Genomic DNA, 25,487 nt, shown 5'->3' on the forward strand with positions numbered 1-25,487 from the left:
GATGAAATTATAGTAAAGACGATCAAAACAGAAGTCTGGGGTCACAGTGATGTTAAGAATAGCTAACTTTGGGGCACCTGGGTGGCTCAGTCGGTTGAATGTCTGGCCCTTTCGATTTCAGCTCTGGTCATGATCTCGCAGTCATAGGTTCGAGCCCCACATCGGGCCCTGTGCTGACAGTGTGGAGCCTGCTTGGGACTCTCTCTCCCTCTCTCTCAAAATGAATAAATAAATAAATAAACAAATAAATAAAACATTAAAAAAAAAAAAGAATAGCTAACTTTTACTGAGCACTTATTAAATGTCAAGCACTCTACCGCATGTTTTATGTATATTAGCTCATTTAGTCCCCACAACTATTATACCCATTTTATAGATGAGAAAGTCAAGGCAGCAAAAAGTTAAGTGAGCTGTCCAAAGCCATAGGGCTGATAAGTGGTGAATTCAGTATCTGAATAACACTTTGGATCTAGAACCCGTGCCATTAACCACCACGCTATGGTGGCCCTCAAGACTGGGTGGGCAGCAAAGTTAATTTGTGATGGGTCCTCAGACAAGAGGGCCTTAACTCCTTGACCGAGAAGTCCTGGATCCCAAGGTCGGATCCAGCCTCTAAGGCCTGGGGAAGGGGCCTCAGCTGTAAGGATCGGGCAGTTGCAGATTGAGGATGAAAACCAAGCAGGGTCAGGGAAATTCTGTTTCACATCTCTTGTGGGTTACATCTGTTGGTACTTGTCATACTTTTATCGGTATATGATCTCCTCTCATTTCAACAGACTCCCTGAAGTTAAAACTTCCCGGTTACAGATCGTTTTACATTTGTTGCATTTTAAGTGGGTTGCTTCCTGATGCCACAGACTGAGTCACCCTCACCTTATCAGTAATTGTCTCTATTTTACACAGCAAGTTCGCTTTGGGCAGATTTCCCGCAGCCACTAATCCTTTCCGTGGGCAGAGATTCTTGTCATCTTCAGGCCGGAAAAGTGGGACAAGGGAAAAGCCGGGTAGATAGAGATCAGGATCACAGGATGGGGCTAGCAAAGACCAGAGCTCTATTGCCATGGAATGCCTCTGGGAGATAACCTCCCTTCAAATGACTTCCCTCCATCCCCAAGGGGGAGAGATGTTTCCACTGGTCTCTTATGGGAAAAGGAAAACGATGTGCTTTAATATAATAAATCCTTATAAAGCACTTCAGACCCTGTCCAAAGTTCCATCTCGACAACTGCCTAGGGTTGCTATGCGTTACAAAGAGGATTATGGAAACTCGGGCTGTGTTGTTAGTGACCCTGGTTAATCTGAGGTCACTACGGCCTGCACCTAACTTCACCGTTCAAGGGGCCTCTTGGTGACCACATACTCACCTTCTGATAATTACTTTCAGCTCCTCAGTCAACTGAAGGACTGAAGGGCATCATCCCCAATGAAGGTGGCACCAAGGGACATGACCTTGAAGTCTTCCTGGGTGAGACATGCATTTTTTTTTTTATCCTTTGCATTGCTCTGGATTCAATCAAAAGACCAGTACAAACATACAACATGCAATGGATTTAACATCACCCCAGTGAAGAAATCGAAAGAAAGATATCTGGAAAGTGTCCCTATACTGCCATGAGAAAGGGACCTTGGGCATGTGACTTGGGCAAAGCACTTTGCTTCTCTAAACCTAAATTACTGCATTTCAATAACAAGCCCTGAACCACTCCCACCCCGCAGGGATTTTTGCAAAGATTAATTTAGTAATACATGAAAATTTCTAGCTCATAATAATGCCCACTAAATGTTAGCTGAACTGGAATCTAAGTAGACATCAAAGATGACTCCAGCAATGAGGCGCCTGGGTGGCTCAGTCCATTAAGTGTCTGAAGTCAGTTCAGGTCATGATCTCACGTTTTGTGGATTCAAGCCTCATGTCGGGCTCTGTGCTGACAGCTCGGAGCCTGAAGCCTGCTTTGGATTCTGTCTCCCTCTCTCTCTGCCCCTCCCCCACTCAGTCTCTGTCTCTGTCGCCGTCTCTGTCTCTCTCTCAAAAATAAACAAACACTAAAAAAAAAAAAAAAAAAAAAAAGACTCCAACAGTTCCAGAAGCTTCAAGCGCCTGACAGGTAGGTGTTCTGAGCAAACACTCCCCTTTCTTTTCCACAGCTGTAAAAAGGGGCTTTGTTTTCCAGCTGTAGAATAATAGAATAATATAACCATGGATCAAAATTTCTTACAAATTACCCAGCACATTTTTCAAATATGTTTCATATCTGCTTTCTCAAGTCACTTGGAACAAATTCAACCTCGCAAAAACTTTTGCCACCTGCTACCACTTCTAGCACTCTCTAGACAGTCAGTAAATTGGTTTGTCCAAAAGGGTTGGGTCAGGGTTTGGATTTAAAACCAAAAACAACAACAAAAAAAACCCCCAAAATCCTGAGGTTTTCTTAGTATGCAAACACCTTTTCTCCCCCATCCAAGTTCATAATGTTCTCCTACAAAAAGGTGTTTCCCTCTCCTTCAAAGAGCCAACGGATGTTAATATGACTAAGCCCATTTATTCACCCAGGAAAACCACATATTTTTAAGTACTCTGGATAAACGTTCATACAAATCTAGACTTATCCCGGTAGTACTTATTATTTCTCCCTCCTTAGATGTATATATCTCTATGCGTGTAAGAAGATCTAAAGGAGGGGTGCATGGGTGGCTCAGTCAGTTAAGCATCCGACTTTTGGTTTCGGCTCAGGCCATGATCTTATGGTTCATGAGTCTGAGCCTCGAATCAGGCTCTGTACTGATGGCTCAGAGCTCGCTTGGGATTCTCTCTCTCTCCCCCTCTCTCTCTAACCCTCCCCTGCTCGCTCGCTCACGCACTGGCTCTCTCTCTCTCTCAAAATAATTCAGTACGCTTTTATTTCATTTTTATTTTTTAATAAACTTTTAAAAAAGATCAAAACAAGAACATCTTTTTTTTTCTAACTAATCAGAAAGTATATGGCAAAATGTAAACTTTTTTTTTAAACATTTAAAACTTCTACTTCCCCTAGTTGTTACTTTCAGGAACACATTTATAAGAGTGGCTTTCTTCCCCTCTGCTATCTGCTAGAAGAGCAGGTGAAATTCCTTCAAAGGCAAATATTCAATGTGGCCCTAGTACTATGTGTCATTACTGCTGTAACCTCGCAGGATAAAGAGAAGAACCCCTCATAATTAGGGATTTCACAGGCCAAGAAGAGAAAACTACATCAGTTAACACATGTAGTTCAGCAAACTGGACATTAAATTTCTAATCTTGCAAAACAAGGAGTTAACTGATCCTCCCTCATGTTGATAAATCAAGAGAACAAAAACTGTGAATATACTACATGTAATTAAAAATACACGGGGCACTTGGGTGGCTCAGTCGGTTAAGCGTCCGACGTCGGCTCAGGTCATGATCTCACTGCTCATGGGTTCCAGCCCGCGTCGGGCTCTGTGCTGACAGCTTGGAGCCTGGAGCCTGCTTTGGATTCTGTGTCTCCCTCTCTCTCTGCTCCTCTCCTGTTCATGTTCTGTCTCTTTCTCTCAAAAATAAATAAATGTTAAAAAAATTTTTTTTTTTTTAAATATAACTGAGGGGCACCTGGGTGGCTCAGTCGGTTGGTTAAGCATCTGACTCTTGGTTTCGGCTCAGGTCATGATCTCGCAGTTCGTGAGTTTGAGCCCTGCATTGGGCTCTGTGCTGATAGCATGGAGCCTGCTTGAGATTCTTTCTCTGCCTCTCTCTGTCCCTCTGCTCTCTGTCTCTCAAAATAAATAAATTTGAAAAAAATTAAAATATATATATATATATATATATATAATTGAAAATTAAAACCTGGATAGCAGGTATCAGCACAGTGGGAGGGAAAGAGGGTCATTTCTCCTTCTTTTGGAGTGAGGAGTTGATGAAGGAAATTTGAAGTTGATGTATCAACAAGCAGAGGTATCAGTATACTATTAGACTTATGAAGAGAATGACCCTAGTAACTAAAAATTCAAAATGACTGACTGCGGGGTACCTGGGTGGCTCAGGTGGCTAAGCATCTAATTCCATCTTAGCTCAGGTCTTGATCTCAGGGTTGTGAGTTCAAGGCCCACATTGGGCAAAGACTTTACTTAAAAATAAAAAGATAAAATACCTAAAAAAAAAAAAAAAAAAAAAGCAAAACAGAACAAAACAAAACACCTCATTTCATGTTTTAAAGAAAAACCAGAGGGGTGCCTGGGTGGCTTGGTCAGTTAAGCACCCGACTCTTGATCTCAGCTCAGGTCTTGATCTTAGGGTTGTGAGTTCAAGCCTTGTGTTGGGCTCTGCATGGTATGTGGTGGGGGGCAGTGCGGGGGAGGAGGGTCTGGGGGGGGGTGCGGGAGGAATATAATTGATTACAATTACATCTAGGGAGAGGGACTAGGTTATAGCTCTCTCTGCCACTGTGCTATTTCTTAGTATCTGCACTACTTTCTATTATTATTAAGGTGACAATTGTGAACAACTCAATATATATGTGTGACTCATATCTTTCAAATATATTTACATGAAACATATACTTAAATATTTATATTAAATATTTACATATTTAACAAATATATTTAATATTCACATATTTCATATATATGTATGAAAGGCCACTGACGGATCAAGAAAAGGTCAGTAAGAGGACTTTTTTTTTTTTTAATGTTTATTTATTTTTGAGAGAGAGTGCAAGCAGGGGAGGGGCAGAGAGAGAGGGAGACACAGAATCTGAAGCAGGCTCCAGGCTCTGAGCTGTCAGCACAGAGCCCGATGCGGGGCTCGAACTCATGAACGGTAAGATCATGACCTGAGCCGAAGTTGGACGCTCAACCGACTGAGACACCCAGGCGCCTCAGTAAGAGGTCTTTCTATGGGAAATTCCAAGTGGTCGGAGAAGGTGGAAAGGAGAATGATGCAGAAAGCACTGACACCAGCATATATCCCCCAGATAAGGAGGCTGGTGACAAACTCATAAGAGAAACTTACGTTGAGCCCCCAGTTAGATGGAACTGGTCCCACAGTTCCTGGCAAGTTTTACACCTCACAGAATTGTTCTAAATCCTTGACCTGGCCCATTTGCTAAGTTCCTCCTTAAAAGTGCAGTCAGGAGGTTGTTTTTCCGCTCCTCTTTCCTTCAATAGGAGACTAGAAATAGGCAGAATTAGAATTGGCCTAAAGACATTCTAAAAGCTTAGCTATATTTGAGATTTGTCCAACATCTTCCCTTTGTTTTCACTCACTTCGAGACAGAAACAACTCCACATGGAGAAATCCATTGTCTGAAGTCAGTCCCACTCTAGGGAAATTTACTGGGGAGTCACTGATACCAGAACTCATCACATCCGTGTTTGCTAAAAGCTGCTTTTAGCCCCAGGGGTTTTTCCCCATAACGTTAAGTGCACTCTGTCTAAAGTCAGGATCACGTCTCCTTTGGCAGCGAAGCACTTTGAAATCATAACCCCAAAACTGCCCCTGCACCAGCTGACTCACTACAGCCTCCCTTCACCAGAAGGAGCAGGAGTGTCATTGTTCCCTGGAGAGAAAGCGCTGAATTCAGAGCCCTGAAGAGAAGGTGGGGAGAGAGACATCAAGCCTCCCAGACAAAGGGCATAGGTGCCTTGGTTGTTAATGTATCAGCAAATAATAATATGAACCCCCAAAACAGCTAGTAGGAAGGATTTTAACTGCATCCCTCAGGCACCAGAGGGACTGCCCCTTGGTTCCCTCCTTCCCCTGTTTTACTCTTACCAAGACTCCAGGTCATTTGCTTCCAAGCCCTGGCCTTCAAAGAACTTCCACGAAGAAGAAACCTATTTACTCGATTCCTTGAGCACTCATTATTTTTAGCCATAGCCGAGAAAGCGCAGGGCTGTGGATAAACCAGACCTCCCCATGTTGCCCCTTCACTCCTCAGGAGAAACTCTCAGGGGAAGCCACCGCTCGCAGGAAAAGCTTCTGGCTCCACCAAGAGGTCTCCCGAGACCCCCTTCTGGCTCCTGAGCCCCTATGGGAACCCCTGTCACTCCCTCCTCCCAGAAAATCCTCCCCTCACCTGGATGGCCTACATTTCTCCAGAAGGCCAGGCCAGGCTCATTTCCACTGTCCAGGGATTTCAGAGTGTCGACCCAGCATGTGCAGTGGTGTTTATGCTCTATACTTGTCATTACCTATTTAGGAGTCTCTTTCTCCCACTGGACTCTTAGCCACCTAGAGCCAGAGCTTACTTTAATCCCAGTGTCCCTGACCCACAGCCGAACACCTGATCCCACTGTCGATATCAATGCTGTGTTTCTGGATGCCAACAAGAACCTACGATAGTGAGTGATCTGGCGTGTCGTACCAGTAGATGTCTAAAATTGACATCTCTAGCCTGCTCTAAAAGACCTTAAGATTCTCCGGGCGCCTGGGTGGCTTAGTCAGTTGAGCATCCAACTGTTCATTTCAGCTCATGATCTCAGGGTTGTGGGATCGAGCCCCGTGTTGGGCTCTGAGCTGAGCATGGAGCCTGCTTAAGATTCTCTCTCTCGGGGCGACTGGGTGGCTCAGTCGGTTAAGCGGCCGACTTCGGCTCAGGTCATGATCTCGCGGTCTGTGAGTTCAAGCCCCGCATCGGGCTCTGTGCTGACAGCTCAGAGCCCGGAGCCTGTTTCAGATTCTGTGTCTCCCTCTCTCTGACCCTCCCCCGTTCATGCTCTGTCTCTCTCTGTCTCAAAAATAAATAAACGTTAAAAAAAAAATTAAAAAAAAATATTCTCTCTCTCTCTCTCTCTCTCTCTCCCTGTCGTGTGTTCTCTCTCTCTAAAAAATAATACAATTAAAAAATTAAAAATAAAAGACCATAAGATTCTATATCTACACTGGGGTTTGCAACTTCCTCCTATACAATGTAAACAAGAAAAAAAAAAAACTCTCCCTTTTCTTTAAAGCCTACATTCCAAGATCCTTAGTACTGCATTTACTATTGATTTTACATTATTTCATAGAGGAAATCTTACTAAGAGTCAAACAATCCTAAAGACACACTAGAATGCTTAATATTCCCCGATGACATCCCAAGGTAAGGCTTCACATTAAACACACACATTCGAGGGTATAAAGCATTCACTGGCAGGAACTTAATCTATAGCTCTACGTTCTCATCCCTTTACACCTGACCCTAGGGTGATTATACCGAATCTACATCACAGTTGCCCTGTTGGGGCCCTCAGCAATTGTGTTTTATTGTTGGGGAAGGGAAAGAACTCTGAACCCCAGCTAATCCAGAGGACAAAAGGGGAGTCTGAGCAAGTCTGACCATTTCATCCAGTTTCATGACTAAGCACTTGGAAACTCACATGGGGAGACTGTGCTCCACTCCCAGCTCCAGAGAGGCACACAAGTGCGTTCACTCATCCAGGTCAGAACACTTTATTTCCTAACAACGTGTCAGCTCCCTATGTACATGATCAACACTATGGAGTTGGTGTTATTATCACCCCTACTTCATAGATGGTCCCAGGGAGTTAAGCGCCCTTGCCCAAGGAAACTGGGGCTTACATCTAGCACGGCTGGCTCCTGAGCCCGCTATCCTAGACCGCCCTGCAGCCTAACATCCAATTGAACCAGTGGATTAGAATTGCTTTCTCCCTCTGCACTGTGTTTTAAAAGTTTTTCAAGCATCTATCTCGTGTATGAAAGTCAAGCAACACCCATGTGAAATCTCTGTATTTCGAGATGTCAAAGAACAAATTCCCCATTATTTATTGATTATTCAGGGGCGCCTGGGTGGCTCAGTCAGTTGAGCGTCCGACTTTGGCTCAGGTCATGATCTCACTGCTCATGGGTTCCAGCCCCGCGTCAGGCTCTGTGCTGACAGTGTGGAGCCTGGAGCCTGCTTCACATTCTGTGTCTCCCTCACTCTCTGCCCCTCCCCAGCTCACATGCATGTGTGCTCTTTCTCTCCCTCTCTCTCAAAAACAAATAAAGATTAAAAAAAAAAGATTGATTATTTGAAGCGGATAGGAGGATGTGAGAGGGAAAGGAAGGAGGGTCTCTACAACCTGGCAAAGCATCATGGCACCTGAGATTCTGGCATAATCCTGCTTCCCCATCTCTGTTTAAGCTGTTTCTTTTGCCCCAGACTGCCCTTTTCTCTTTTTTTGGCCATCCTTAGAAGCCTAGCTCAGTTTTTTCCTCCTCAGTGGAGTCTTCCCCAACCCAGTGGCCTCCTCCTTTGTGCTCCCAAAGTTCTTCCCCCTCATGAGGTGCTCCAGCACCAAGTGCAATGATTTATACACTGCTGCACTGGGCTTCTTCACCACTGGACCACAAGGCTATTGAGGGCGGAGGGGATGGTGATCAGTGATGAGACACCGTTCTGGGATCTGGAAGCCTGCAAAACCATTTCCCCTAATTCACACCTCCCCGTAGATGCATTACTACATACCTCACAACTGAGACCTCCACTGTGAGGGTAGTCTTAGAAAGTAGGACATTCCATTGAGAACCTGGGTGGGGTATACTGGGCACTTAGTTTATGGGATGATGTTCTGAAATCAGGGGATGTTTCCAACCCACCCTGGCCTACTTTCCCTTCTCTTTCTTCTCCCAGGTAGGAACTGGGAGAGATCTCTAAACGCACGTATTCCTTTTTACATCTTTGAAGGACATAAAATAACCTGTATTCCCTATTAGACTCGTATGATTTTTCACAATACTGCCCTTTACCTCTTTCCTCTTTGAGGAGGAAGATGTGCACAATTTGTAGATTCATGCTATCTCTTCATGTTGCCCATTGGGGCAGATATGTAAATATCCATGTGAGGTTATCCATGCGAAGGTGCCAGAGCACTGGGGTCCCACATGGGAAGTGTGCAGGTTAAGACTCAACACAGCAGGACTGAGACAGTTCTCTCCAGACAGGCCTGCTTACAAGACTGGTCCGTGGCTGGCATGCGGGAGCTTGGATTTCAGAAGGGATTCCATCACCCCCTACGTGATAAGAGAGACTCACTATGCCTAAGCTATTTGGACAAGCGCTACAGTTTATGCTGAACGCCAGCTTTCCTGCTGGGAGTCTGGAATTTTGATATGTGGCAGGCAAAGGGTGCCTATGTGACCAGCCCCCAATAAAAACCTTGGGCACAGAGTCTCTAATGAGCTTCCCTGGTAGACGATAGTTCACGTGTGTTGTCGCAACTCACTCCTGGGGGAATTAAGCACATCCTGTGTGACTCCACTGGGAGTGGACTAATGGAAGCCTGTGCCTGGTTTCCTCTAAACTTTGCCCCGTGTGCCTTTCTCTTTGCCGATTTTGCTCCGTATCCTTTTGTTGTAAAAAATCATAACCGTGAGTCCTCCCAGCAAATCATCAAACCCAGTAAAGGTCTTAGGGGCTCCTAACACAGAGAGTTTTAAGGTGTTCATGATGTTTGGGGGATGATCCAAGTACCAAGAAGCCATGGGCTTATAAAAAGAAGACAGGCTCTCTCTCTCTCAAAAATAAATATTTTTTAAAAATTAAGAAAAAAAAAAAAAAAAAACAGGGCACCTGAGTGGCTCAGTCGGTTAAGTATCCAACTTTGGTTTAGGTCATGATCTCGCAGTTTGTGAGTTCAAGCCCCTCGTCGGGCTCTGTGCTGACAGCTCAGAGCCTGGAGCCCGCTTCGGATTCTGTGTCTCCCTCTCTCTCTGCCCCTCCCCTGCTCGCATTCTGTCTCTCTCTCTCCCTCTCTCAAAAATAAAGATTTAAAAATTAAAAAAAAAGAAGACAGGCAGTAATGGGACCTCTAGGGAGTGACATCACTCAATAAGGGTAAGTGGGATGGGTCTCAGGATAATGGGGTTCACTGGGGAGGACACTGTGGGACATGCTGCAGCCAAGAGAAGGGAACTAAAGCTGTATGATCCTCTGTCGACATTCACCTCTCCGTCCTGGGTTTGAGATGTTACTTTGCCAACTGCCAAAATGATGGCCCACGTCATAAATTCACCAGAATTGTCTAAGATTCCTCGCAGTTCAATGTCCTTAGTAGTGGGGTCATCCCAGCACCCAGAGAGGACACAACATCTACATGGAGAGAGGCAGCCCTGCCGTCGGCAGGAAAGGTCTAGCAAGACCATGCGTGCTTGAAAAGTGTAGGCGAAGTGACAGAAATACATGCCAAATGCCCTCTCTCTGCTTCCGTCTCTTTCTGGTTTATGTGGTCTTCAAATTTAAGAAATATACAAGTCAATGGGACAACGTGTTCTACTTTAGAAATGAATTCATTTCACTTTAAAAGGAAAGCAGAGATATTCAAGAACAGGGGCCACGTCCGATCACGGACACAAATATTTCTGTTCAATTTATAAAGCCCTTTCTCAATATCACCTCATTTGATCCTCCTAACTCTGTGAGATAGATAATATGACCTTCCTTTCATCTTCCACGGCACCCGGGCTGTTATAAGACAAGCAACGATGCTTAATTAAGACTTAATGGTTGACTGATTAGTAATGGCTTTAGAAAAACGACTGCTTTACAAAAATTAATAATTCCTGAAGTCTGTCAGTGGAAGAAAAGCTAGAAAGCAATCCAGGCATTCAGAGGAATTATTAAAATCACAAATTAAGTCATTTCTATGGACTCTATAGCAGGAAATATATTTTTAATGAGAGAATTGAAGCTAATATATAACAGCTGTCCTGTTACCCAGTAACAGAATATTAAGGTAGATTAAATTATTAATGAAAAATATAGCAGCTTGGAAATCTAACCTTTAAACGTTCTCTTATCCCTTTCTCTTTTGTATACAGCCTTTAAACTGGTATTTTTTTAAAAACCACATTTAGTCTTGTCGGGGAGTTTCCATTTAGAAGTCGCTTTGCCACAGATCAGCTATGCAATCTTTTTTTTTTTTTTTTTTAACGTTTATTTATTTTTGAGACAGAGAGAGACAGAGCATGAATGGGGGAGGGTCAGAGAGAGGGAGACACAGAATCTGAAACAGGCTCCGGGCTCTGAGCTGTCAGCCCAGGGGCCCGATGCGGGGCTCGAACTCACGGACCGCGAGATCGTGACCTGAGCCGAAGTCGGCGCTCAACCGACTGAGCCACCCAGGCGCCCCGCTATGCAATCTTCAGCGAGTTATTCACGATCAGACTTTCTCCGCATACAATATCCAGAGTGCTCACACCTGGGACGGCAGGAGACTTCCTGGATTGGTACTGATGTGAGCCAAAGCTCCCCCCGACTCTTCAGCACCACCACCGTTGGCCCTGAATTAGCCACCCATTTATAAAGTCACTGAGAATCTGGAGGTTGTTTGACATGTTTGACACTGTAGCAACAGTGATTGTCAGTGAGCAATTTAAGAAGTTACTCCTAAGTTACTACAGTGACAACCTGGTGAAAACAAGAAGTATCCACGGAGAATACACGGAGAGAAAAAGGGAGAGAAGATAAAGAGGGTCATTAACATGGCCTAAAAGACCCTGCCTGTGCTGTCTTCCGTGTTTTCGCTGGCCAAGCAGAAGGGGGACCAGCAGCTGTCTCCTGGCCCGGTGTGAGGCAGTGCGTACTCACGTTAGTGTTGCATAGCTTGTACTGCCGATAGGCCCCGATGCAGGAAATGGCTGTGGACCGGGCAGGCTGTGAGAAGCTCTGAGCTGCCCCGTGGGCCCCCATGCCGTGGCTGCTGCTTATTTCCGGGCCATGGAAGAGACTCGAAGCTGCTGGAAAGCCTCCGTCGTGGGTCAAAGGCATCTGGTAGAGGGAGGCGTCGGAGGTCTGCAGTCCAGAGCGAGGGCCACTGTCACTCTGGTACAGAGGCCCGTGCTGGGGAGCCCGGTGGGCTGACGGGCTATAGCCGTGGCTAGGACCAGATGCCCCCTGGGACCTAGAATGCCGGGCCGAGGGCCTCTGCCTCCGAAGCCTCTGCGGCGAGTGTTCAGAGTCCGTCTGCAGTGGTAAGATGTACGGGGCCTTGCCATATCCGTACTTGCCAGGGCCGATGGGACCGCGGGTCCTGCTCCTAAAGAACGACACACAAGAGGAGAGGAACAGAGTCACAGGGAGTTTCATGTTAACCCAGATGCTGTGGTCCATGATAGAGGGGACCAGGTAGGGATGGAGCCTATGGTGGGAGAGGGAGGGCATTTGGGAAGAAGGGAGCGTCACAGAAGCTGGCTCTCTCTGCAGACAGGCTCTTACAGAGGCTGGAAAGTACAACAAAGGTGGGCAATGTGAGTGGCTGAAAATGAGGTCGGAAGGGTAAGCTGTGGTCAGTGTGTGACTTACAGCGGGGACTTTGGGTGTGTTGGTAGGCTGTAGGGAGCCACTGAGGGATTTTTGAGAAGTATAAGGGTATAATTATAATTTCGGCCACAGCAACTTCCTGTTCGTTTGTTTTCTCTGAAAATAATCTGTGGATTTTTTTCTCACTCAACTGTGCCTGATGTTTCAGGCCGGTTTCCATTACCATTCATGCCCAAATAGCTTTTCCAGGTAAGTGGAGCTTAGCTAAGCAACCACACTCTAGTGCAGTCCTGAGGCCTGACTTGCACTGGGTCAAACTTAATCCCTGAAGAAATTAGAAGAGGTTGAATAACTGGCCACCCCATCACTCTGGAGGCAACCCACGCTGAACGGTGGGTAAACGGTCATCTCCACGTTGGTATAATCTTTAGATCGTCAAGACCTGTTGCCTTGTGAGACCTGAGAAAAATCATGGAAACAGTTGTGTGCTGCTAAGTGTTTAATAACTGGCTTCCCGGGGGAGGAAAAGCCCTTATTTGTGCCATCTGTCTACATCCAGGGTGTAAGTACTTCCACCGTGGCCGATTTCAAGCTGCCACTACGAAGACCCAGTCAGCTCTAGTGAACGGGATAAAGTAGCGCCTGCATATCACACTGCATGTACATTTATTGTGCACCTATGGTTTACAAAATACAGAGCCAGGAACAGTCAAGAATACAGAAGTGAATCAGATATGCTTCCCAAGCCCCCAACCTCCCAACGGCAAACAACCAGGACATAATGCAAGGTGAGGTAAGGCCCCAGGAGCACCAACACAGGATGATTTGGGGATTCTGAGGCCAGGAGAAGTGCTCCCGTCTGCAGGGATGTGAGAAGGGTTCGCTGTCACTGGTCTGAGCTCGGGAGCAAGGTTCCAATACGCTACTGAAGGACTTGAAGAAATCATCCAACTCTTACTTACTTCTAAAATGTCTGAGCTGGATCTAATAACCACGAAGGTCATTCCAGCTCGCAAATTATATGCTTCCATAATAATTAATTCTACATTTCTGTAAAATTGGAAATGTGCCCAAGGGTTTCTACAGGATGGCCCCATTAAAATAAGCACATTAAAATAGCAATCAAAGTGAAACATTAATTTCTGTCCTCATGAGGAAATTCTTTCTTCACTCTATGTAACCACTGAATATAAAATTTAACAGACCACAACTAATTATTAACATCTTTATCACTAATTGCACCTTCATTCTTGGCTGATATGGTTTTGAATTAAACTGTACTACAGTGTTTATTTTGCCTTTCGGCATTTCTCGATTAGTCTTGGCAACACTTGGGACTCTGTTAATGATTGGGGGGGGGGGGCTGGATTCCAGTGTGCTGCTTTGAGAGATGCAATTAAGAAGTTAGTCTTAAAAATATATAGCTTGGATGCAATTTGCCATTTTCTTTTTTGCGGCAGGCCAGGTAAAATGAATGACATCATGTAAAGGTGAGGGAAAGAATTTCTGTACGTGTGTGCATCTTTTCTTTTTAAGATCAGAAAGCCTACCAAAAATTCCAGCCTCAAAGCCAGCGTTGGGTGGAGACCCCAGCTGAGGGTAATAGAGAAATGAGGACACGTGGAGCAGTGCTTCTCAAACGCGGAGGTGCACTGGAATCAGCGAGGGATCTTGTCGGAGGCAGATTCTGATTCAGCGGGTCTGGGGCCAGGCCTGAGATTCTGCATTTCCAATGAGCTCCCAGGGGCTGCTGGTCCAGAGACCCATAGCTTTGAGGAATTGAAATTCCAAACAGAAGGGTGAGAACGTGACCACGAAAGTGATCATTTTTGATGGAGGATGACAGCTATAAATTTTCTTAAAAAACCTCTGCTTTGGGGATATAGCCAAAGTCTGCTGGCCTGGGCCAGGTTCCCCGCTAGGGACCGACTTGATCCTGACCTTGGGGAACAGAGGCTGCAGAGGGAGAACATGATGACTTGAGTGAGCGTCTTTCCAAAGGCCGCCTATCACCCCGAGGAGGTTAGGCATACAAGTGCCGGTGGACATTTTTGTACTCACATCACCTTACGGGAGCCTCGGCCTATACCACAGAGCCATCCCAAACCCACACAAACAGCAGCACCACTGGAAAGATGATGTTTCAAAAAAAAATGACCAGCAAACTCTGATACACGGGCTAAAGAGAATGAACAGCCAGTCAGGGTGTGATTATGAGAGATGTGATTTCTGAATACTTGACTCGGGACCCTGGAATCAGGGGCACACTCACCCCCACTGGGCTAAGAGAGCATGTGTTTTCCTTCCAGCGGCCAGAGCTAATCATCCTGATGGTTTGGGATGGCCTCTTCCCCACCAGGACAGAGTCCATCTGGCCACTGGCAGGGTGGCCTGCAAAAACTAGGCAGATTTATGCAGAGTTGGGATAATAAGCACAGATGTGGCCAAGGGAAACCGTGTGGTCAGTTAGCTCTTCTGGGAGAATATGTGGTAGGTACCTGGGAGGCTGAGGTCAGTTAGTTCTGTTTGCTCTTCCCATAACCCATCTGTGGGATTTTACTTTGGATTCCTCACTCGTCAAAGTTCTGGCTAATTTTGGAAACTCCGGTTTGAGAAAGAAATGGAAAAGGCCCAGCTTGGACATCGAAGGCCTAGGTGGTTAATGACTTGAACTCTGAAGCCAGGTTTCCTGAATTGGAACCCCAGCTCTGCCATTTAATAACTAATGCAACTTTGGGGAAGCTACTCAATCTTTTGATGCTTCAGTCTCTTCAAACAGGGCCGGAACTAGAATGAGGCCAGGGAGGCACAGGATGAAACCTTTAAGGGTCGTCCAGGTGCTGGTGGAATATGACAGTGATATCTCCTTAAATGTTGGGCCCAAGGGCCCCACTTTAGGCCCAGTCCCACCCTGTATGCATTTGTAAACAAAGATGATAACAATACCTTCCCTACACAGAACATACAGCATGTATTTGCTTTTTTAAGAGAAGTTCTAGCTTGACCATTTACTAGCTCTAAGAACCTTGGCAAACAATGTACCCTCCGCTTTCTTACCTATAAAATACACCTACTAGGAGGGCTATAAGAAAAAGGACAAGTAACAACAAATGTCGGAGAGGATGTACAGAAACTGAAACCCTCACACATTCTCGAAGGGACTGTAAAATGGTGCACTTTGGAAAGCTATCTAGAAGTTCCCAAAAAGTTAAATGCATTGTTACCATATCACCCAGCAATTCTAATCTTGGGTATATGCCCAGGAGAAATGAAAACATATGTCCACACAAAAACTTGCACATGAATGTACATAACAGCTTTATTCATAACAGTGAGGAGACAGAAACAACCCAAATGTCCATCAAGTGATGAATGGATGAGCAAAACATAGTATATCCAAGGAATGGGCTATTATTCAGCCATAAAAGGGATGAAGTACTGAGATATACTACAACATAGATGAGCCTCGAAAACACTGTAAGTGAAAGAGGCCACACATAAGAGACCACGTATTCTATGATTCCATTGATATGCAATGCCCGGAAGAGACAAGTCCACAGAAAAAGTAGATTAGCAGTTGCCAGAGGCTTGGGGGAGGGAACAATAGAGAGTGACAGCTAAAGGGTATGGGGTTTCCTTGCGGGGTGACGGAAATGTTCCGTAATTAGACAGTGGTGATGGTTGCACAACCCTGTGAATATAATAAAAACCACTGAATTACGCACTTTAAATGATGAATTTTATGGTATGTTAATTATAAAAACTTAGACCATGAATAACTCCTGTCTTATCTACTTACAGTGATGTCGTAAAGAGCAAATTGAGGTTACCAATAGGAATGCACTTTTTGAATCTGAAAGCAAGATTTTTAAAATTATTTTTAACGTTTATTCATTTTTTGAGAGAGAGAGAGACAGAGACAGAGCATGAGCAGGGGAGGGGCAGAGAGAGAGGGAGCCTCAGAATCCGAAGCAGGCTCCAGGCTCTGAGCTGTCAGCACAGAGCCCAATGCAGGGCTCGAACTCATGGACGAGATCATGACCTGAGCTGAAGTCAGACACTTAACCAACTGAGCCACCCAGGCACCCCTGAAAGCAGTTTTTATCATTTTGTTTTCTATCATCTCTTTCAACAACTGTGGACAAACCTGTGTGGATTGGATTCTATGAGCACCTACTGAGCATCGTGGGTAATGTTTTCTCTGCTAGTTGGCTTTTCGAGCCCTGACAGCATAAGTGAATGCGGAGCCTCCCTCCCACACAGGGCGGCTTAATGACAAGAACTTGACCGTAAGGGCTCTGACACCAGGTTCCAGTCCTGGTTCTTCCAATGCCCTACTGTGGGTGTCTGGGGAAACTGTTGTTTCTTGAGATAACGGCTGCAAATAATGTTTTCCTTACAACAGGCTGGCTGTCATCCAGGGCCTCATTATGTGTGATGTTGTACAGCTTTGTGACGTTAGTCCTGGCCAGTGTGATGATTTGAGCACAGACACCACCCCATATTTCTACTGCCTGGCCAGACCCCTCTCCTGAGTATCAGCCACATACACCCCACTGACCTCCAGACTAGAGTCTGCTTCTCACCTGGGACATGCACACAAATCGCCTGGGGATCTTGTCAAAATACCGCTTCTGATTCAGGAGGTCTAGGTGGGCCTCTGATTCTGCACTTATAACAAGCTCCCAGGTGATGCCGATGCTGTGGGTCTTGGGATCACGCTCCACCTACGCATTCCCACAAGACATTGCAAACTCAACACATTCGAGCCCAAATTCATCATCTTTCGCCCTATAACACTGTTCTCTTAGTTCTTCCTATAGTCTCCAGCTCGGCAATTCTCAAACCTGGGCAGCATCGGAATCACCAGGAAGTCTTGCTGAAACAGGCAGACCTATCTGCAGAGTCTGGCAGGGGAGATCTGGGGCCGGATCTGAGAATCTGCGTTTCTAGCACGTCCCCAGGCAACAACGATGCTAGTGGTCTGAGGACCACAAAGTGAAAACCACTGCTCTGTCTCACGCCCAAGTACCACACCATCCCCCGAAGCCGGCTGGCGCTTCCAGTCTCCCCACATCTCTGTTTGAAGTCCACACTCCTTGGCTTTGCCACCCAGCCTGCACAACACGGCCTCTGCTACATCTCCCAGGTCATGGCCCTGGCACCCCATGGACCACCCCCACCACGCTCCGGGGAGGTTCCCAGTGGACCAGCCCAGTTGATTCCCCATGCTCCGCTCCTGCCACTTCCTCTCTAGGCTGCCGTCCCCACCACCATGTTCTGGACTAACTACCTCTTCCCCCTTCAGGACTCAGCTGAAGCACCACTTCCTGAGTCATGCCTTCCCCGGTTCAAACTCCACCCCATCCCTTCGCTGCATAAAATCGAGGTCCTTCTCTTTTGTCCTTCCACTGGACCCCATGGAAGTGTCACAGCACAATCATCTTTTACAAGGCTGACTTGTCTAGTCTGCCTTAATTTTCCAGGCTGTAGGCTCCCACAGGGCAGGGATACCTCTTATGTGTCTTGTATCTCTAGAACCCGGCACAATGACACGGTAGGTGTTGAGTAACTGTTGAAACACCGAAATAACAAATGCACGAGTGACTCAAACCACTATTGCCAAAGGAAGGAAAATCCCCCTTCCCATTAACGCATGTTTAACTTTTTCTATATGAAATATTACATTTTATTAAAAGACTGTTAAACTATGGTGGCACTGAGGCTACGACCACTTCCCTCTACGTAAGAATAAAAGTCTCATCCACCGGGAGAGGTCACTCCTGGTATCAAATACCTGGAGAAGGAACAGGTTCTCAGAATGTCAAGGGGGACTCAGCAGGGGCTGGGACTCGGCCTTCATGCACCGAAGGAGGGAAGAATTATGGGGTCAAGGGTGTGCCATGCATGACTGTCAGAGCTGGAGAGCCACCCAGGCAAGGCTGTGGGTCAGCTGCTTGTGGCTACAGGATGGCTTCCCACTTTTTTGCTCAGTACAGAGTAGGATGGGCAGAGAGAGAGGAGTCTGCCCTCCAGAAGCCAGGCTGTTTGTATTTCTTATACTCTCCATGTTTATTCCCCTTTTGTTTTGCCTTAGAGCTCAGACAAGTCCCTGTGAGGGGCTCAGCCTCTCTCAGCTGTGCTAACATGAACCACACAGGGGCCGCTGTATCCAGCAGACCAGCAGCCCCTGGCACTGGCCTGTGAGGAACCCCAGGAGTCTGAGCCTGTGCGCTCTGGGGAAGCTGGACCTCCGTGAAGGGAGCACGCAATGAGGCCAACTACCCCTGCTCCAGAGGAAGGTCTCCTTGCCCTGCTTGATCCTGGAGGCTATGGGTTTCACAGCATTGAGAGAAGTGGCATTCCTTTGCATCTAGGTACCTGAGTTGAATGGCCAGGTAAGCAGAAATCAATTTCTCCATAGGGAAGATGGGAGGGAGGCTGGTGAGATGGGAGGTTATTTACTACTGGAGATGGTGGACAGAAGCAGGGGTGGTTGGAAGTCCCTGCACCAGATGCTTCTGAGAAAGCCTGAGATCCTACCGATTCCTGCTATATCTAATGAGTAGTCTCCACATGATTTCAAGGAGTCCTTTATGCCACCTTTGCACTTTATGCTGCTATCATATATCAAAACCAAACTCTTACCAAGCCAATGTTTTGGGGGCACATTTAGCTGGCCTGTCTCCACACCTAAGACAGGCCTGAAGAAATACAAAGCTAAGTATCACAGACTCCTGGTTACAAACTGGGGGGGGGGGGTGGGGGGGGTGGGTCGGGTGCTGCATCTGATGTTTGCCTCCAAACCAAACCCCCAAATACGCACATTCTTCCTCCCTTTCTCCCTTCATTGAGGAAACAAAGCATTTCCACTTGGTGCCTTAAGCTGGGGGAGAGGGGAGGGCAATGTCATTTGCAATTACTATCAAGTGAAATGTTTTTCCAAAATCCATCGGTATGACCAAATTCATCTTTTCAGAGGTTTTTATAAACATTTTAAAAGATGCTAGGCAGTAGGAATCATACCTAGGAATTATCTTTTCTTTTTTTTTTTTAATGTTTTGTTTATTTTTGGAGAGTGTGCATAGGGGAGAGGCAGAGAGACAGCAGGACAAAGGATCCGAAGTGGCTCAGTGCTGAGAGCAGTGAGCCCGATGTGGGGCTTGAACTCACAAACCATGAGATCATGACCTGAGCCAAAGTCGGACACTCAACCAACTGAGTCACCCAGGTGCCCAGGAATTATGTCCTCATGTGCTTATAGAAGTACACAGAGCCAGGGGCTCAAGGGTCCACGGTCAGCCCTGGTGAGCCGGCAGGACACCAGAAACAACCCTGGTAGGACAATGCTTCCAGGAACCAGCCAGTGCATTAGACCCTCTTAGTAATCCCTTCTTTTCCACACAGTGCTTCTGGAATGACCTTGCTGAGTACAGCACCAGAGAAAACCCAAAGATCACCATAAGGGGAGAATCTGAAAAGCTGAGCTTGGTCAAGAGCCGAAGACTGGGGCATGGAGAGCAGGCTTACAGTTTATACTGTAGAATGTGAAGAAGGTGCTATGACCTTGGAGTTATCTTCTCAAACCAAAGGAAATTAAGAGTTCGATTAGCAGGCAGAGGAGGAAGGAAATGAGAGGCAGTAACGAGAGACTAGGCCACAGTGCTCCGGCTTTGGGGTTGGGTACAATAGAAACTCCAGATGCATGTAGGAACCTGAGACGGAAGGGACCTGCCAGCTTCGTGGAGCACCTGAGCAGGACGTGGGAGGGAGGTGTCATGGCAGAGGGGCTCACCCCAGGGGTCATCCCGGAGGAGCCTTTGTGGGACGTTAGCAGCACTTACTGCAAAGGGTGGAAGGCAGCCGCTGAGACACAGCAGACGCCCTGCTCCCCTCAGCAAGACTGCACAGGAGCCCCTCATCTGGGAGCCACATCCTCCCCCCCACGCCCCGGGAGAAGGGTAGAATGCAAAGAATGGGGAGAATCCTGACTGAACTAAGCCTAAGCCCTGAACCGATCACGTTAAACATGCGGTGTCTGAGCATCCGAATCTCCGAAAACTGGCAGCTGTCCTATAGCAGCAGACACAGGGGCTCACGAACCACGTCTGGTTATAGAAAAATAAATGGCATTTTGCATATCTGTGTTGTAACTTATAAATTACATGCTTGAAGTTCAACCCAGGCGTCCTTAAGCGGGGGAACGAGGAGCTAAATGACGGTGTGCGTAGACACTGGAGGACTATGAGGCTGTTTAAAAGAAGGAGGCAGATGCATATATACTGATACAGAATGGTCTCCAAAACACAGTTAGGTGGAAAACAACAAGACACAGAAGACACTAAACCGAGGGTATCCATGCTCCTGTCTGTGTGATAAGAAGAAAAAGAAGAGAGAAAAAAATGTATCAAGTATATGAAAATGCGTATATGCAAGATACATTCCTGAAGGGTACAAATGAAACCTAGGGAATGATTTCCACTGAGAGGCAGACCCAAAGGGGAGGAGCTGAGGCGGACTCATTTGTCATTTCTTATCCTTTGTACTACCATAAACAATGTTTTTTCTGTAGTATCCAAAATATAGAGAGAGCTTATAAAACTCAACACCCCGAAACAACAAATAATCCAATCACAAAATGGGCAGAAGGCATGAACAGACACTTCTCCAAAGAAGACATCCAGATGGCCAACAGACACATGAAAAGATGTTCATCATCCTTCACCATCAGGAAAATGCAAATCAAAGCTACAATGAGATACCACCTCACACCTGTCAGAATGGCTAAAACCAACAACACAGGAAAATAACAGGTGTTGACAAGGGTGTGGAGAAAAGGGAACCCATGTGTACTGTTGGTGGGACTGAAAACTGGTGCAGCCACTTGCAGAAAACTGTATGGGGGTTCCTCCAAAAGTTCATAGTAGAACTACCCTACAATCCAGCAATCACACTGCTGGGTATTTACCCACAGAATAAATAAACACTAATTCAAAGGGATGCATGCACCCCTTTGTTTATTGTAGCATTATTGACAATAGCCAAGATACGGAAGCAGCCCAAGTGTCCATCAACTGATGAATGGGTAAAGAAGACGTGATATATACACACAATAGAATACGACTCAGCCATAAAAAGAACGAAAATCTTACCATTTGCAACGACATGGATTAAGCCAGAGTACGATGCTAAGCAAAATGAGTCAGAGAAAGACAAATACTATATGACTTCATTCATATAGGGAATTTAAGAAACAAACAAGAAAAGGGAAAAAAGGAGAGAGAGAGACAGGTACAAATCAAGAAACACTCTTACTTTGTATAGCACTGATGGTTACCAGAGGTGAGTGGGTGGGGGAATGGGTGAAATGGGTGATGGGGATTCAGGCGTGCGCTTGTTGTGATGAGCAGTGGGTGATGTGCGAAAGTGTTGAATCACTCTGTTGTACGCCTGAGACTAACACTATGTGCTACCCACATTGGCATTAAAATAAAAAGGTAAAAAAATGTTTTTTTCTGCCTTCTGCACAGGCTTTCAATATATGAAAGCAATATAAAAAAGAAAGACGCTAAACTGTTTTTCCGCTGCATTTTTAAAAGCGTGGCTGTGTATGGATGTGGGAGGATCGTAAGGAGGAAATACAGAAACCTCCCCTCACAACCCTCCCTGAGGCTATGTCTGCTAAATACACAACATTACAAAGAGAAAGGAAGTGAGGAACTTAAACATGTAGACATTTTGACGGGATATAAAATACACACTTATAAATAGGCCTTAAGCCTCAAAGACTGAGGGGGCAGAAATCATCAGGGAACCAAATGTTCTTCTGAAATGTCACTGTCAATAACTGACAGGTCATACACTCCCAGGAAGATCTGAGATCCTCGAAGGCCATCGCCAGCCTGATGTCCATGCAGGGAGCTTCTTTAGAGTCTGGACGTGCTTGGGCAACACAGTCTATGTAAGGAGTAGCAATGACAGTGATGCCCAGTGTGGTACTTTCGGTGATGACAAACACCCCCGTGCATATTCCCAGGCTGCCTAACACCACTTCCACCCATCAGGTACCCAAGTCAGGATCAGCAAGCTCACGCACTTTGACTTCTCTCTCCACTGGATTTATGTTTCTTAACACAGCCCTGGCCATTACCCTCTATTTCAAAAAAACAAAAAAACAAAAAAACAAAAAAAAATCCTCAGAGTGCCTGGGGGCTCAGTCAGTCGGACATCCAAGTCTTGATTTCAGGATTGAGCCCCTCATCGAGCCCCGCACTGGGGCCTGCGCCGACAGCTCGGGGCCTGCTTGGGAGTCTCTCTCTGCCCCTCCCCCTGCTCGCATTCTTTCCCCCCACCCTCAAAATAAAGTAGTAAACTTTAAAAAAAACAACAACAACCCTCGTGGCTCAGCTCAGCCTAGAAAATAAAGTTCAAATCTGGAAGGTTTTAAGGAAAATCAGTAGGTCCTATGTCGTGTTCTTCATCATCTGGTCTCAGTCGTACCAGATTCAACTCCAATCTTCATGTCCGCCTCCTGCCCCCAACCCTCCATTTTCCAGGCACAACAGATCACTTAATGCCTCCCAAACACACCGAGAGCTCTTGTGTCTCCAAGGCCCCACCTGGAATTCTACACTTCCTACTTCTGCGCCGGTATAGCTTTCCAAGCTCAACATGAATATCAGTGCCTCATGTGCTTCCCCTGAGCTACCCCACACAGTTAGACCTCTGCAGGGGCGGGGGGGGGGGGGGGGCAGCCCACACACCCATCGGGGTAGCAGGAACACTGAATCTTAGTAACATCCTTAGGTAAGGGGCCTGGCTCCCTCACGAGTCTTCTGGGTCTCCAGGGCAAGGCGTGTCACCTTCTGACCCTGTGTGCATAATCCCCGAGATCAGCAGCAGCCCCGACCCCAGGCACTCTGGGAACATCTGTCGAGATAACACACGTGAGAGACCACAGCTTAACTGCTCCACGTTGTAACCAATGGGCCAATAAAGCCTAGCTCTGTGGGTCAATTAGTAGAGATGAAAAGGTTCTGAGTTCCTCTAAGCAAGCAAGCAAGACAGCCCCACACATCTGGTGGGGAGCAAAGGAGGCTGGTGAAATTGAAAGTCAGTTACCACTGGCCACCACCTAGAAAGCCCCGCGAGCCCAAATTCCAGGGGAGGGAAAATGTAAGGGAACAGCAGCTGGAGAGCAGACCCGCGTGTTCACCAAGGAGCCACGTGATCCAAGGCAAGCTGGACAGAAAGGAGTCTGCTGCCTAAAACTGGAAAGAGAGCCCCGGGGTCCTGAAACTCACCCTGCTTCATTGTGAGCAATGCAGCCTGCCAAAGGGAGAAAGGATAGCATGTGCTAAGTTCAAAGAGGCTGGGAGCAAGTGGTTTAGGTTGAGTGCAAATGTCTTTTTGGAAGTTCAGAAGACTGAAACTCCTGCCAGAGCTGTTCCAGGCAATGCATTATCTGGGATCTGCAGGAGGTAAGAGGCGAAACTCTGACCGCTTAACGAAATAAAAATTAAGATGATGAAAACCAAAGCTTTCTTGGTTGCCTACTGTGTGGCACACACCGTCATGTACGTTAGCCAGTATGGCCGGATCTGTTGCTGTTCTTCGGGAAGTCCTTAAGGCCTGCCTTTAAAGACCAGCATGAGAATCTGCGGACAGGTTTGCTCTGAGTCTTCCGGGAAGAAGGATCTGGAAGGCTTATAAATGGGGGAGGGATGGCAGAGGGAAGAAGAAGGAGGAGGTACACTTGTACTAACAAGAGAAAGGAAAGAGGTCTTTTCACAAATGGATTCAGGAACACTACGAGGACCCCAGAAGCAAGCAACCCAGTAAAGGAAGCAGAGAGGTGGTTTTAGAGCAGCTGTGAGTTTGAAAGGTCTTTTTTGTACCAGGAAGCCAAGTCTCAAGAAGACCCCGTCCCCAATGACCCATCTGCTGGCCTCCTAGGAGGTGAGGCCCATAGGGCTGCCCCACACACACCCCTAAAAATAAAACCGAGGAGAAGCCTTCAGAACAGACCCAGTCCTTCTGGAGCAAACCCGGGAGAGGACTTAGATTCTGCTTCAGATGTCATCCCCAGGCTGCTCCGTCTTGTTTCGAGTATCGTGTTTGAAAATCAGCCAAGTGTCCCTAAGAATAAGTCATCATTGCGCTCACTGGTGCTGCTGTGCATCTGAGTGATCTTGGGTTTCCAGGACCAATCGGCAGGTGCTTTTTAGTCAGCGTGGGCTCAGAGAGGGTGGAATAAAGACAAGTGAGTGGGTGTTCAAGCAAACCAGTATCAGACCAACGGAAAGCAACGGTGTGCAGTGGCCCCAGGACACCCCTTACAGGTGAGCAGAGTATTCACCGCACAAGGACATCTGGGGCTTGATATCCAGTGTGTTCTCCCAGTGGAGAGAAGAATCTGCCTAGAGGATCGGGAATCTTTTTGGACTCACATAAAAGCGAAAAATGCACTAGCGGAGGTCCAACAGAAAGGCGTGTCCAGCTAAGGCTAAGTTAACACTAGAGAGCTGGGAGCCAAGATGACGGCCCTGCCCAGTAAGGCAGGGCATCCGTGAAGAGTGAGGAGGGCAAGAAACCGACTACGACAAAAGTGCTCAGATGGGATGGTAGAAAGCCCAGGTATTCCGTCAACAAGCCAGATCAGCCCCCCTGTGTAATCATGGGCAAGTCCTTCCACATCACATCCCCAGCGCTAAAATGGGGACAAGAGGGCCTACCTTACGTGACTGCCATGTGGATTCAATGAAATAAGAAAGCTGAAGTGACTAGCAAAGGGCTCGGCCCACAGCGGCACCCCGAAAACGGTGGTTACCACGGTGGCCGCACTTCCCGAAGGTGAGGGACACAGAGCCTCCGACCTTGCCATGTGAGGGCCACCGCAAAGGCGGAGAGCCAAGTGTGGGCTGAGTGGTACGGAGCCGGCTTTGCGTGAAAGAACAGTAAATGCATTCATTTTTCCAGCGTTAACTGAGAGGAGTCCTCTTGGGAGTCCAACCAGTTGCTGGCGTGGGATGTAATCCGAACCGGAGCAGTCCTCCAGGACTACAGGGGCTTAGGGGAAACCAAATGAGATTACCTGCGGGGCACGGTGCCTGGCCCCGGGCAGGTGCTAAGCAAATGTGAGCTCCTAACCCCTCTCCCCTGGGGACTCTCAAACAGTGCCCCCTGCCCCGGGGGCTGACCCCTGGAAGGTTGAAGCAGGCTGAAGAATGATTTGCTCTATGTCCTGCTGAA

The 25,487-nt window shown here is 46.8% G+C and overlaps 1 protein-coding gene across 4 annotated transcripts in view; it reads right to left on the bottom strand.

Annotated features, from left to right (window-relative positions):
- Positions 1-25,487, bottom strand: part of THSD4 (thrombospondin type 1 domain containing 4) — a 571,917-nt gene that overhangs the window by 446,672 nt on the left and 99,758 nt on the right. For all 4 annotated transcript variants that reach the window (XR_009606663.3, XM_060620985.3, XM_060620986.3 and 1 more), the window contains one exon: positions 11,565-12,012. Coding sequence is in view for 3 of the 4 variants with exons in the window: in XM_060620985.3 (XP_060476968.1) it covers positions 11,565-12,012 (448 nt within the window). In the remaining variant the exon portion in view is untranslated. The remainder of the gene's footprint in view (positions 1-11,564; positions 12,013-25,487) is intronic.

Source organism: Panthera onca, chromosome B3 (assembly GCF_046562875.1).
Source record: "Panthera onca isolate mPanOnc1 chromosome B3, mPanOnc1 haplotype 2, whole genome shotgun sequence".
NCBI lineage: Eukaryota > Metazoa > Chordata > Mammalia > Carnivora > Felidae > Panthera > Panthera onca.